Here is a 13,968-nt window from a genome sequence, read left to right as displayed (position 1 = left end):
ACTTACTCTTGCTAGGACAAAATGTGTCTTTTTTAACCCAGATATTTTCAGATATAAGAAAAAGTAATATGGGGTTAGTCTTACCATTTAAAAATTAGGATTTACAAGAAGTATTCATATACTGAAATTTAGCTAATTTCTGTGAAGAAAATTTGAAAGGTCTCTTGACGAAGCTGAAAATGATTCAAACGTGCCAAGTTGGAATTATTGTGTGCGGCAAATTTGCCGAATTGGCCGCACGAATCAAAAGTTTGACTATACAATTTTGACCAAAACTATTGATTTTGTTACCAAAAAAGGGAGAAAAATGACACAAAATTGAGTTATTTTTTTGTTTTAGCATGTTTAAGCAGACACAGACAGAACTCGAGAATTTTTGTTTGCCAAATTTGCCAAATTTGCCGGATTTGCTGGGCTCGACAAATTTTGAGATTTGCCGCACACCCGTGTTTTGAACGATTGTATTAGGAAAATCATAATTACTCGGCAAACCTTTTTAGAACTAATATCCGACATTTTCCGCACTTTTTTGCACATGTTCCGCAACTATCACCCAGCAAAGTACTTTCGAAAGAAATCAATCACTTCTCATCCAAAAAAAATTCTTGGAACATTTGTTGTTATTTTGAACTTTCGTTCTTTTGTTTTTGCGTCATAACATCTTCCAGTTCAAGAGCATTCACTCAATAATTTAAGTAATTTCCCTCCATGCACTTTGTGTTTTGCTCATTTTTCATTCTTATCCCGTTCTCCTCCTTTTATAATGATATACGACACTCTTGAATTTGATCTCAAGGGCGTCATCATTGTCTTTTCTTTATCATCTTGTAGTGCGAAGGATAAACACAAAGGTTTGTGGATGAAAAATATGTGCTCGGCGGCAAAAACAAGCATCGTCTCGTTTAGAGGCAGAGTAGGGAGGAGATATCAAAAAAGAAGCTCCCCTAGCCACCCTGTTTTTTTTTCATTTTACGATTCGGGACATTTAAGTGTTTTGATGGATTACTCTAGTATTTCCATTTACTTTAAGAAAACTATCCGTTGACGCAGAAACTTATATGAAAACAGACTATTTACTATTGAAAACTTTTAACAATTTAGTTTTTATTGAAATTTAAAATAGTGGGAGTTGAAGTTCTGAATTTTACGGCATTACGACATCTTTTCTAGATTTTTGTTGACTTTTCCGATACTAAAGTTTCGAAAAATATATTTTAAGTAATCAAAAAAAAATTACCAATTAGGCTATAAATTCCAACATGGAAAATTGGAAATTGGGTTCTGAGAACCCCTTTTTGGGTTACAGTAATTACTAATGTTTTATATTATTTGTTTCAGTGTAACAACACAATTTAGAATTAAAATATTACCAAACCCCTTTACCTGTCCGCCCCATTCACTTCTCCAACTTAAAGTAACTCTCAAGGCGGACAGACAGACTCAGACAGACTCATTAAAAATGTATCAGATGTGCCAGGTACTTCTCAAATTTGCAAACATATACATATATATTCCGAATGAGAAAAACAAGGCTCATTCTGTTATTCGTTAAAGTTATTTACTTATGCCTGTTGAAGATGAAAAAACGTTGGAAATAGCCTGTTTATGGGAAACAGGATGTGACGTCAGCTTGGTCACAATGAGCCGCGTGAAGTGATTATCTGAAAACAGGCAGAACATTTTTTGGGAACATTTTTTAATCAGGATTTCATTCTGTATATTTTTACTGTTTCATTGTTAATTGTTAATATACTTTTTTAAAAGATCCCGTGGATTTCCAGATCCAAAAGCTGACCTCGTAAAAGATAATTTGATAAATATTTACATAACTATTGAGAATGAACTGCAGAACATTAAAAAATAAAGTTTTGAAACATAGAATATCATTTCATTATCCTGGTTGATGGGATGATATTCAAACATAAATCGACGGGTTTTCAAAATAATTTTCAACCTTTTGAGTGCGAGAACGCAGTTAAGTTCAAATAAAAACTGTTTTCCTATATTCAGTTCACACAGAAAAGTTCCTCTATACTATCAAGATTCAAGAGGTGTTCATGAGATTGAATGATGACTATATCCGAAAGTCGACTTAATTTTTTATTAAAACGTCTTGGCTAGGGTTCTTATAAAATGTTTAGTGAACAAAATCAAGTAAAATTTATGGGAAACTTTTCCATACATTTGACTAACTTTGTGGATTTTGAAATGATAGGAAATTTGCTTTTGAATTAAAAAATAATCAAATTTTTAAGCATTTCCGGTAGTTTTCTAAAACTCGTCAAGAATTATAACTCAAAAAACTTTGAACGCAGCAAAATGACTAAATTATTATAGTTCTAATAATAATAATAATTTTTTTTTTGTAAAATTTCAGATAATCCAAATGGTAGCTCAAAGGCTTTCAATTTTTCAAAAATTACTGTGGTTTCTCATTCCGTTAATTCCGTTAAATCAATGACGCATAGAAAAGTTGCATACTTATTTTGCATTAACATATAATTAACACAATCAGTGATTCCTAGAAAGTCCAAAGTATATCCAATCTTTCTCAAGACGCAGGCTTTTAGGCGATGCTGCAAGAAAAATTTCTGCAAAAACTCATTGAAATTCTAATGGTCCTCTCGAAAAAAGGCCAGCGTTTCTTGCCGTTTTTTTTCTTCTCTTTTCTCTTCCCGTTGTCTAATTGTGTTTCCATTTTTTTCCATTTCATACCCGAAAAGTATTCCAATAAAAAAATACTTTGAAGCAGAAAACGATGAGTTTCGTCCGAGGCCCCGCCGTCCTTTCTAAGAATTTAAAGAAGAAGAAGCTTAGCATATGTGAAAAGCAAATGTTTTCTTCCTTCTTTCTCTCTCTCAACATGTCTGCGTGTCACTAACCATCTAGTTACCCGCATCATTGAATTCAGCTTCTTCTCAGTCAGCTCATTATCGATTTATTCTCGTGAGCGTGTGCTCTGCGTGAAGAGCCCCCCGCGCCCCCGCATACTCTTTCTCGCCCGCCGTGTCCATCTCGTTTCCTCGTTTCCTCGTTTTATTTTGTTTTTCCCAAACACCTCATCTCCATTTTCTGAAAAAGCTCCTTTTGTTTTTCATGTTCCTGATTCAAATCAAACCATGAATAATAAGTCAAATCAAAGTTCTCTACCTAAATCTCAAATCTACGAGTCATTTCGTAAAACACATAAATCATTTAGAACTTTTAAAAAAGTGAAATCTTTCTCAATTCATGACGTGATCTTAACGAATGACGTGAGAAATGTGTGTCTCTAGTTAACCTTCGCACCCTGACGGATATCCTCGTGTTTTCAATAAAGCATAGAAAAGCAACAACAAAACTTCGAAGATAGAAGTTTACTGAATCTTATCCTTTCGGCTGGCATTGAGGCTGGCAAGTCGGACGAAATTTTTTGTGAAATTGTGATTTTTTTCAGTGATTCCATAGTGATTCCAGTTTCTAAAACAAATTTGACACAGAATTTTTGAAATGCAACATCTGGGAGTCAAATTTAAAAATTAAAAAACTAATAATCGAAAACCCTGATGTTTATTGGTTGTGAGCTCTAACTTATACAGCTTATATCTAGATTATTTTTGAACTGAAAAACAAATGCTTTTACTAATAAAAATCAAAAAAATCATGCACCAAAGTTTATACACTTTGATTAAAAAACAAACTGTTAAAATAAAGTTATAGGACGGGACAGTGATTTAAAAATATTGGCAGCTCACTTCTTAGTTTTTGTAGGTATCTTTTAATGGATGCCAAGTTCTGTAAGTTTTTGGAATTTTTATTTAACTTACAAAAATGCTTTCTTTTAAAAAAGTAACATGACTAGCACATTTATAATTTGAAAATAAAATTCTGAAATGCTGTGCTTTTTGATCAAATTGCCGCATTTTCTCTATTAGACTAGCGCGTCAAGCGCGCTAGGCTTCGCAGTACATTAAGTTGGTAAACTGGGGAAAATTTGGATCTTTTTGAACCAAAATTGACTGAGCCATGGCCATTTGAAGATAATTTTTTTTCTGGGTCTTTTTTAAGTGTATACGGGCCTGCGGCACTCATCCTGATTTATTGGGCTTAGAGTAGGTTTAACGATTGTCCAACACTTCTATGTGTATTTGGGCCTGCGGCCCTCAATCCGGATTAACTGGCCTTTCCAAAAACAGACGTAGTCTCATAGGAGGCCTCCGGCCTGCTCTGCTGGAGGTAGGGATAGAAATGGCTTAAAGTTTCTAAGAGTAAGAAGGCGGCCCTAGTCCCTGATTTTTGGGTTTGAGTGAAATACAATAGCATCGCAGGTCTCCGGCCTGCCTAGCTGGAAGTGAGGTTTAAATTTTCGAATAGTGCGCAAATCTCAAAATTATCTCAAAAATTACCAATAGTTTTTGTCAAAATTGCACTGCCAAATTTTTTACGTGTGCGGCAAAGTTCGAAATTTGCCGAGCTCGGCAATTTTGGCAAATTTGCCGCACAACCCTGGTCCGATTTTCAATAGGATTAGAGAAAAAGTAAAAATCTCGAAATATCTTAAAAATTAAATTCTCCTCACGTTATAAAAATAAGAAATGAAAATGATCGAATTCATCCCCAAAATAGAGAGAGAGAGAGAAAGAGAGTGGTAGGAAAGTTTTTCACGTTTAATCCATCTTTTTAATTTTGCAAAATTTGAATGATGGCCTACATTTTGGAAAGTTGGTCAATTTTTTTCAAAATAGTTTCAAAAAATTGGTAATTCGAAGTGCTCTCTTGTGCTCAAATTGGAACCAAATGCCAGAAAAACTGCTCGTATGGGATTGAAAAATATAAAACTCTTCAGTACAAAGAAAATATTTAATTTTCGCAGTCTCCAGAAACCCGCGCAAATCAGTGTTCTACCCTTCCCAAAACCAATCCCCTCAATAATGACCATGGTGGGGCAACTATTTTTGAGTCATTCGCACTTATTGAACGCAAAAGCGCCAGCTATGAGCCAAGTTATTAAAGCTCAAAGTTTGTACATTTTTGTCGGACACCCCATGTCGAAAAAGTGCCCTTATTTTTTATTTCTGTCAAGTATGCAACTTCAGGATTTAATATAGGAAGAGGCAGACTAGCGCACACAGTGCGCTAGGCTTCGCAGTAGGTTAAGTTGGTAAGCTGGAAAAAATTTGGATCATTTTGGACCTAAACTGACTGAGTTACGACCATTTTAAATTTTGATAATGTTAAAAGAAGCAACACTTGATTAGCTATTGATTGCTCCAAGAACGGGCCAGGACGGAGCAGGGAAAATACAATTGTTTGAGTTTGTGTAAAGTTTTCTTAAAAATATTTTTTTGTTCAAAAAATTAAATAAAAATGTTCACGTGAAAAAGTAAGAAATGAAAATAATCCAACTCACATCAATGAGCGAACCATGAGAGAGAGAGAGGCAAGGCAGTTTTTCACGTCGATTAAATAAATGTTCATCTTTTTAGTTTTTCGAAAACTTTAATGATGGCCTACATTTTCGAAAGTAGGTCAAATATTTTGAATTATGGCTCAAAAAATCGGGCTCCGTCAGGCCTAACTATGTGTCAAGTTTTGAAAAGATCCAAGAAAAACTCGAATTTTGCATCAATTAAAAGTGGTTTTTTGCCAGTACTAACACATCCACCAAAATGAAGTAGCTTCAGTTTTCCGACTCCCGTGGGCTCCCGGAGCAAAATTGTTCAACCCCGTTTTGATGACCATACTGGGACAGATTTTTGAAAGGGGGAGAAACAAAAATCAAAATTTTCGGGCCACTCCACGCTGAGCTATAAACTCTCAAAGTACCATTACATGTTTTTGGGACATCATGTGTCGAAAAGTTGCCCTACTTTTATTTTTTCGACAAAAATGGACAACCTTGCAACATTGGGATTTAATGTAGAAGGGAAGGCAGAGTTGCACAAAATTTTTATAGCTATTTTTCTGAAATAAGTTTTGAAAAACATATGTCACCTTGGAGCCGGATTTAAAGTTACCTAATGTTCCATGTTTATAGCGATCAAAAAAAGTACAAATTTTTGAACCAGAACATTTGTGCATTTGTGCAACATGTAAAACTTTTTTAAAAATGATTTGTATATCAAGAAACAGTTTTTTAAAAGTTTTATTTGTTCATTCGCTTTTTAAGCATTCACATAACAAGTTGATAATACATGTAAAATAAAATAAAAATCAGTGCAGGGCTTGCTGTACAGTTTTTCATAAATCAAGATTTCAGCAATATGTATTTTCTTATTGAAAAATCCAAAATACAATAATTTTTTTCAAAAAGTTTGATTAAAAATCACAAAAGCTTTGAAGAAGGAAAAGTTCATACAATCATAAAATATATTTTTTTATTATTACGGCATTGTGCTTTGATCTATGAATGTATTTGTACAAAACTACAATAAGCCAGAAATATGCGAATTTCCCTTCCAAACACTCTGTTTTTTCTCAGTACGTACCCCCACCAAACCCTTTCCCAATTCAATTTGGAACCCAGTCCCAAACAGAAAACCTCCATTCAGCAATTCGGCGTTTTCTTCCTAAAAATAAAATTCCTCGTATTGTTTCGTCAAAATTTGTGTTCATTTTTTTTTCTTCCATCTTACCACAACTCGCATCCATCACCTTACCTACCCAACACAGAAAAACACGTCATAATTTAGTTCCGCGACTGAAAAACCTGCTGGTGTCCGTTATCAATTACTGAACACCAGCAGCGGCCAGCGTTTTTTTGTTGGAAAATGTTGTGATTTCCATTTCGTTTCAGATCTTAAAGATCAGAATATTTTTGAAGATTTTCTTGAGAATAATTATTTAGAACAGTTTGAATACGCTTTAAAAACAAAATACATGAATTTGACTTTTCCACTTTGAAATCCATCTGTTTCACAACTTACAAACAGAGAGCTTTTTTTGAAAAGTTATCAAAACTGTTGATATTTCTTTTGTAAGTTTGCACTTGATGCGAAAACATTTCTGCTTGATGACATATGTACGCCTGCCTACTACCTATTTTGCTTATTTTGGAGCAAATTGGTAGTCAATTTTGTGCCGGGTGCTCAAAATTTGCGCGATAATTCTAGTTAAAAAATTCTCCGATTTGTTCACAGTGAGCAAGGAAAAGCAAGTGCTCAATTTTTGATACAAAAGAGAATTGAAACGCGCGTTTTCTTTCTTTTTTTAATTTGAAGAAAACAAATAGAGAGTGACCTTTACCTCATCAAATAGTAAAGAGACAGTAGGTAAAAACCACACGTTTCCATTACTGTGGACTTTTCATCTGATGTTTGCTCCTCATTCTCTGTCTCTTTTTCTCTAATCCTCTCCGGCTCTTCCTCTATTTTGCTCATTTTTCTTCGCCTTTTGCTGTTCTTCTTCTTCTTCTTTTTTTTCTTTTTTGCTTCTCTTTTCTCATTTTTCCCTCGCCACCCCGTTTCCTCTCGGGCACCCCAACTCCGGCCTCCGTCACTAAACCGCTCTTTTCACCACTACCACACCACCAGCACCAAAACTTTTGCCTCGAATCTTGTTTTTTTTTATTTCAGAGTTTTACCAAACTCTCATCCGAAAACATCATCATAACCACATTCTTCCTCTCGCTCGACGCGCGGCGACGTAACCCGAGGTGAGTTCTTTTTGGAAATGGAAAAAATTTCAAAAATGGAAACACATGCCACATCTACGTAATATTCTTGATTGTTTGATTATGATAAAAAGCAGAAAAATTACTGATAAGAAACGGGCAAAGGTCGGTTTTTGAAAGAAACGAAATGAGTTCTGAAAGTCAAAAATTTTCTAATTTTTTATTTTCAAACTTTAGTGGGACGAGAATTTTCAACTTCCAAATTCCGATTGTTAAAAAAAAAAGTTGTTACAAAATGATCTTTTACAAACATTTCAGATGCTCGAGAACTTTCGAGTGTTTCTTATCTTTTGCCATTTATCTTTTAAAATCAAAACGTCAGCTGATTTTTCGTGTTGAATTGGAAATATTTTTGATAGCTTTTTCGGTTTTATTTTCAAAGTTAGAAATTCAATGATTTCTCTTTTTTATTTTTTCTTCAGAAATGTTGAAATATCACAACTGATAATTCTAATTTTACAATAGTTTTTAAGGTTCTACAGAATTTTCGATTTTTTTCTAAAATCGAAAAAAATAGGCAACATTTAATAAACCGTATTAACTCTATCAGTCATTATTTTAGTATTAAAAAAGTTTATTAACTCGAAAATAACCGAGATACACAATTTTAAAGTAGAACAATGGGAACTGGTTAAATTTTCCATGTTTGTTCTTTAATATTTTATGAATCTTTCGAAAAAGCACACAACATTTGACAGGAAATATGTTATCAGCCATCATCCCACGCACTTAGAATCATTAGTTTCCTCCTTCATGTGTATTTGGAAAATTTAATCAAAATAAAAGCTCTCTTCTTCTATTGCATCAAATATCAATTCAATTGCATTTTTTTTCTTCAAGAAACGCGTTTCCTTACTAATCAACTATCATGTGATTTGACTGAAAATGAGCCATTTTCCAGTTTCTCCGGAAAAGCAAAACCCACTAATTTCGAATTCTCGGGAGAGCCCTTTTCTTGAAAATGGGGAGATAGGCGGAAAAGACAACAACACACATGCTTTTCAGTCTTGAATTATTTACAATTTTTTCCTTTAAAAAAGTGCTCCCACGTTCGATTGTCTGACATCATATTTAAATTAGAAAAATATCTGAACGTGAATTTGTGTTTTCGATGGTCGTTTTTATATTTTGGTTGTTGTTATTATTTCATTTAAAGGTTAGAAGAATCTTAAAATAGACCTCGTGCATTGGAGAATTCAAACCAAAAAAACGAACAAATTTTTGAGAAGGTGCATCTGGCCCGAGAGCATCTTAGGGCACAAGAAGGGTTAAGAGTCGGATTAGAAGCGCCCCTGTCACACCTCAACCTAGGTCTGAAAGCCTAGTAGCAAATAGTTGCCAAAAATAATTATCTATAAGTTGCAAATTATATGTTTTATGCTCTATTGACTGGAATATTTTACAACTTTAGAACTTTTCCATGTAAGGAAATACGCCTAATCAATATTTCTTTTCCTCAGAACTAATTCGAAGCATGTAAGCGGGAGCTTAAGTTTTTTTTGTAATCGGATCCCTCCTATTCCCCTAAATAAAGACTACTGTACACCCAAATACGAACACTTTTTTGCAGATTCCCGCACTCGACATACATAATGAGGTCAAATTCGTCGTCGCGTCTATGGGTTGGCCCACTGATGCTTGTCATCATCATTGCTCTAATCTATCTCCTCTCCTTAATGCCAACAACGCCTCCGCATTTGGTTCGTTTTTTTGTGAAGGAAAAATAATGAAAAAGTGGTTTTAGGCGAACAATGGAATGATTGTGAATGATGCACATACAGAGTATGCAATGAAGGGACAAGCACAAGTGGATTGGCAAGAAATATACAAAAATCATGCATCCATTGGTACATCTTTTTTTTTGAGAGAAGAACATCGAAAAATAACTAATTTCGCATCTAATCAAAAATTTCTAAACTTTCATATTTTTTCGACAAAAGTTCAAATAAAATTTCCAGAAGACAACTTGGGATTTGATCCATGTCGACATGGAGGAGTGACAAATGAAACCGATGGTTCTTGTGTATGCACACGATGGTATTCTGGAGATAAATGTGAAACGCCGGTTTGTATGAACGACGGGTACTTCAATCACACTTTGGGACGATGTGTGTGCACATCGAATTGGGTTGGAGAGCATTGTATATTTAGATGCAATTCAGGAGTTGTTAACAAAACATCAGGTATGAGGATTTCTGGACTTTTGTGAAAACGTTCTGTTAGAATTAATGTACATAAATAGTTCTGAAAAATATTTTACGAAAACGACTTAAATTTTTTACTACAGAAAATATATAAACCTTCCATGTAGACATAAGATGATTTACCTACCTGCCTGCCTTCAAAGCGGCCTGAAACATTAGTAGTCAAGAAGAGTAGTCAAACTAGAGCTTCTATGTTAAAAAAACAAAAAAATTCAGCTGTTTCAAAGTTGAGTTTTCAGTTTTGAATTACTAATCTCACATTTTATTACTTATAGTTAGAAAGAAATCCATAAAAATTGTGAATTATTGCATCAAAAAAAATTTCTAAAAGACGAGCAGTAGGCGTTTTTGTGGCTACAAATAGGCAATAAAGCCTGAAAATCAAAACTTCCCCTGGCTTTGCTTTTTGAAAACATTTCTGGATCTTTCTAAAATTTTGACAGCTTTCTTTTTGAAGAATATTACCAAAGATTCAAACGAAACAAGTGTTCACGCTTCTTTTTCTTCCGTACTTACAATGGGACTCGAAGTCCTTACATGCATAGATTCAAAACACAAAGTACTCCTCGGGACGTCAACTCTTTCAAGTTTTTATGTGACATTCTCGTTAACGTTTTTTTGGAAATAAATCAACATTTTCTTCCGTTGAAAAATTCACGTCTCCCTCATCTAATAGACAGGAAATTATATGAAGAAAGAAGGAAGCAAAGGGTAATACGTTTAGAAATTTTTATGAGGGTGTCAGGGTAAAGATTGATCCTGGAATTTGTTTTGCATAAGGCATACACTTTTAAAAATTAAATTTAAGAATTTCAGGATTATGTGAATGTCTATTCGGGCGTCCATGTACTATTCAAAAGTGTATAAATGGCCATTTCTTTGATGGAAAGTGCGCGTGCTATGAAGGATTCACCGGGCCAGCTTGTACAATTTGTGACGGAACAGTTCCAACCATTCAATGTGACGAAGTGATCAGAAAACGCGGTTCCGTGAATTCTCGATTGACACTTTCTGGCCTCTCATTCTGCATTATCACTATTGGATTGCTCTGCGTTGGAGCACATCGTCGCCGATCGGCTATGAACCCGGTTACCGAAGAGACATGGTACAGAGTATTCCATCCGAACAATAATCGACCATTCAGGTGAGTAAATCAGAAGTTGAAACGGCTAAAAATAAAGAGTTTATATCTAGTTCCAGATGCAGACATGATTATATGTGTGGTGGATCATGGGTTCCCAGAGATAGAGCATTAATTGTTGCACCTGGAAGAGTGTCAATGTCAAGTACTAATTCGTGAGTTTCCTTCTTCTTTTTTTTTTTTGAAAAGTTCTTTTGGAGTGCGTGAGTGGATTTTGAGAGTAGGTATGTTTAATCGAGCAGGATTCCTTTTTATAGTAGATCGACTTTTTATTTTTTTGTCAGGCAAGAGTAATGTTTAAAACGTTCAAAGACTATTTTTTTAAAAGTTGCTGGGAATTGACCACTGTAGGTAGGCACTAGGCAGGCATAAGTTCTAAGCAAGCAGCCGCCAATTTGAGAAGCTCAACGAAATGATGAAAAATCATAAAATAAATATAAATTTGCATTTCGAATACTTTTTCAAATGATACATATGTACGTAATTCCATGTTGCAAAACTTCGAAGTGACACGTCTTTATGCTTACTACCCCGCCTTATCGGCTCGCCTGTAGGCTTCAGGCTTTATTGATTTTTGGATACTCTTTTTTGTACCTACGTAGAAAAACTATATTCTTATTTTTAAATTTTATTAGCCATGGTTTCACCAAAAACAATTTCCAGAAGAGTACACAGATTGGCTACACCTCCACCAAGTTACACATCGGTAGATGATCTCAACAGCGCTGAAGCTCAAACCCCGCCTACATACGAAGAAGCGACACGAATTGAAATTGAGAATGTTATCGCAGAGGAAATAGAATCAGAAGAAGCCAAGGATGATGTGGGAGTTACGATAGAAATTCCTACATCTTCAGATGAAATAGTAACAGAAGAAACGACAGAATTGAACACTGAATCCACATGATTTTTAGTGTTTTTTTTTTTTGAATTTTTTATGATGATTTTTCCTCTTTTTATCATTTTGTTGTACGATTACCGGGTATTTCAAATTTACTTACAAAAAAGCAAAAAGCAAAAGACCAAACCGATTTTTTTTTGATTTTTCTTTCCCGTTTCCTTCCCTCCCTTTTCCCCGTTTACATCCCATACGATTGCGTTTTTCGAGTTGCAGTTAGCCATATTTTTCTCCCGATTTTGTCGAATTTATGACGGGTATTTGTATAGTTTATGTGTGTTGTTGTTGATATATTCACGTGACACAAATGTGAAAAATTGAACTAATGAAGGTTTTTTCATTCAAATTGATTCTATTAGAGAGGGGATATTGAGGAAAAAGAAAAGAAATGAACATTCGTCATACATTCAGTTGAGGGCAAGAGGTTCTGAACTTGCAAAAGGGAAAAAGCTACAATTTACTTCAGGATTGTGTAAGAGTATACAGTATACGTACACTAAACTAAAAAACAAGAAACTCGTTTGAAATTTACCTAAATTAGGTCTAACGTACAGGAAAAAAGCCTGCCTCCGTGCCTACAAAAAAGGATCTCTTCGTATTTCCAATTCCCATAAAAGACCGCTTCCATAGCAAAACTGTGGGAAACTGTATATATTCCCATAGCTCAGATTTTCATAAAAGACTGTTGCTGATCAACTTCATCAAGCCCTGATATACAAGCTCGTGGAAAGAGCGAGTCATGCAAGGGAGCTGATGCATGTTTTCAAGACTTCGCCAAATTATCGATATGCTGCGCAGTACCTCAAAACATATGAGGTGGTGAACAGACAAGGAAGGAAGTTGGGTTCAAAAACTGAGGTTAAGGAAATTGAGGTAAAGCACGAAAAGCAGTGGAGTATTGTTTTCCACTAAGTGAATTTTACAGAGCGTTGAGCCTGCAGCAAAGACTCTTCTCAGTTTAGATGCTGAACAGGAGAAGCACGTGAAGAAACAGCTGGAAACTTTGAAACCCCTGACGAAATTCATCGGTGGAGACTACTGGGAGTATGCCAAACTTCGGAAAAGTAAGCTAAAACTCCTGACTTGTTAGATAATAGATTATTCAGCATACTGGGAGGCGATGGAATCATATGAAGATGCTGTCACAGAACAACACAAAGAACGTTCGGAGCAGGCAGAACAGGCAACCACAAAGTCTCAAACATATAAAAATGATTGTCGTCAGAAGATGATTGGATTTATCAAAAAGTCGATTAACGAGCAGAAGGGAAGCCATGCCGAATGTGTTCTCAAGTAAATTTACCCGACTTTCCGGTTGAAACTCAAAATGTAATACAAGTTCAGATTTCATGACGAAGAGATCGCCTATCATAGCGCCATGGCCGATGCAATTCCTGTATACGAAGTGAAAGCCGAAACAAAGAGTATGATGAAACTTCCCAATAAATGATTTTTATTGTGAACCAATATTTGTTTTTTTTTGTGAGATTTGTAATTTCTTTTCAGTTCCCAGATACCGTATACTCTCCTATCGGTTCCCAGACCATTAAAATGGGAATTTGCGAACTCGTCCGCTGCTTCGAATCCTGAAATTCATTCCCATCGGTGAATTCTTCTGCAATGCGGCTTATTTTCTTGCTTTCCGTCTTTGTAATCTTCAACGTGAATGGATGTCAAGTGGGTCCCTGTCTCACTAATCCTCCGTTCACTGCTCCACGGAATCGTTACCCCGACGTTCGTCCAACTCGTGATCCTAACCAGCCAATCCCGCCTGATGCACAGAAATGTGGAAGTGATGAGGACTGTGAACATGAATTTATGGAAAATGAAGTTGCTTTCTGTGATAATGGATACTGCAACAATTACGTTCCGAGGGGGTAAATTGTTAATGATACTGATTCAATAAAGCATTCATTTTTGAAGATCTTATTTTCAGCGGCCTTTGTAAATTGATTGAAAACAATTTGGGTGAAAGATTATGATCCAAGATTTTAGTGGTAGGCAGACAAGTCTTTTAAAAAATTTGCTTCTACCTACAGCGAACTCATTTACATTTTGGTGGGAAATTGAAGAG

General features: G+C 35.2%; 3 protein-coding genes across 5 annotated transcripts; all 3 read left to right on the top strand.

Annotated features, from left to right (window-relative positions):
* The first annotated feature begins 7,506 nt into the window (after nt 1-7,506).
* Nucleotides 7,507-12,242, top strand: T12A7.2 (EGF-like domain-containing protein). 3 transcript variants are annotated; one of them, NM_001276866.3, is made up of 7 exons: nt 7,507-7,633; nt 9,222-9,351; nt 9,396-9,498; nt 9,610-9,834; nt 10,672-10,999; nt 11,050-11,151; nt 11,660-12,237. In NM_001276866.3, exons 2-7 carry the CDS (start codon nt 9,244-9,246, stop codon nt 11,901-11,903), a joined length of 1,110 nt encoding a protein of 369 aa, NP_001263795.1. In that variant the 5' UTR covers nt 7,507-7,633; nt 9,222-9,243; the 3' UTR covers nt 11,904-12,237. The 3 variants fall into 3 exon arrangements, with proteins under 3 accessions (NP_001263795.1, NP_502229.2, NP_001368169.1); NM_069828.6 differs by having other exon boundaries at nt 7,554-7,633; nt 11,056-11,151; nt 11,660-12,241; NM_001380469.2 differs by having other exon boundaries at nt 7,557-7,633; nt 11,062-11,151; nt 11,660-12,242.
* Nucleotides 12,243-12,610: 368 nt separating this feature from the next.
* On the top strand, nt 12,611-13,357 carry T12A7.9 (BAR domain-containing protein). Its single transcript, NM_001268658.2, has 4 exons — nt 12,611-12,767; nt 12,820-12,958; nt 13,001-13,187; nt 13,239-13,357. The coding sequence occupies exons 1-4, from the start codon at nt 12,648-12,650 to the stop codon at nt 13,342-13,344; spliced, it is 552 nt and encodes a 183-aa protein (NP_001255587.1). The 5' UTR covers nt 12,611-12,647; the 3' UTR covers nt 13,345-13,357.
* A 157-nt stretch (nt 13,358-13,514) lies between these two features.
* On the top strand, nt 13,515-13,775 carry T12A7.10 (uncharacterized protein; the record flags this gene model as incomplete). Its single annotated transcript, NM_001268657.3, has 1 exon — nt 13,515-13,775. The coding sequence occupies one exon, from the start codon at nt 13,515-13,517 to the stop codon at nt 13,773-13,775; it is 261 nt and encodes an 86-aa protein (NP_001255586.1).
* Nucleotides 13,776-13,968: the final 193 nt, after the last annotated feature.

Source organism: Caenorhabditis elegans, chromosome IV, assembly GCF_000002985.6.
Source record: "Caenorhabditis elegans chromosome IV".
Taxonomy (NCBI): Eukaryota; Metazoa; Nematoda; class Chromadorea; order Rhabditida; family Rhabditidae; genus Caenorhabditis; species Caenorhabditis elegans.
Note: the sequence above shows the minus strand (reverse complement) of the source record. Positions and strands in the feature narration are given on the sequence as shown.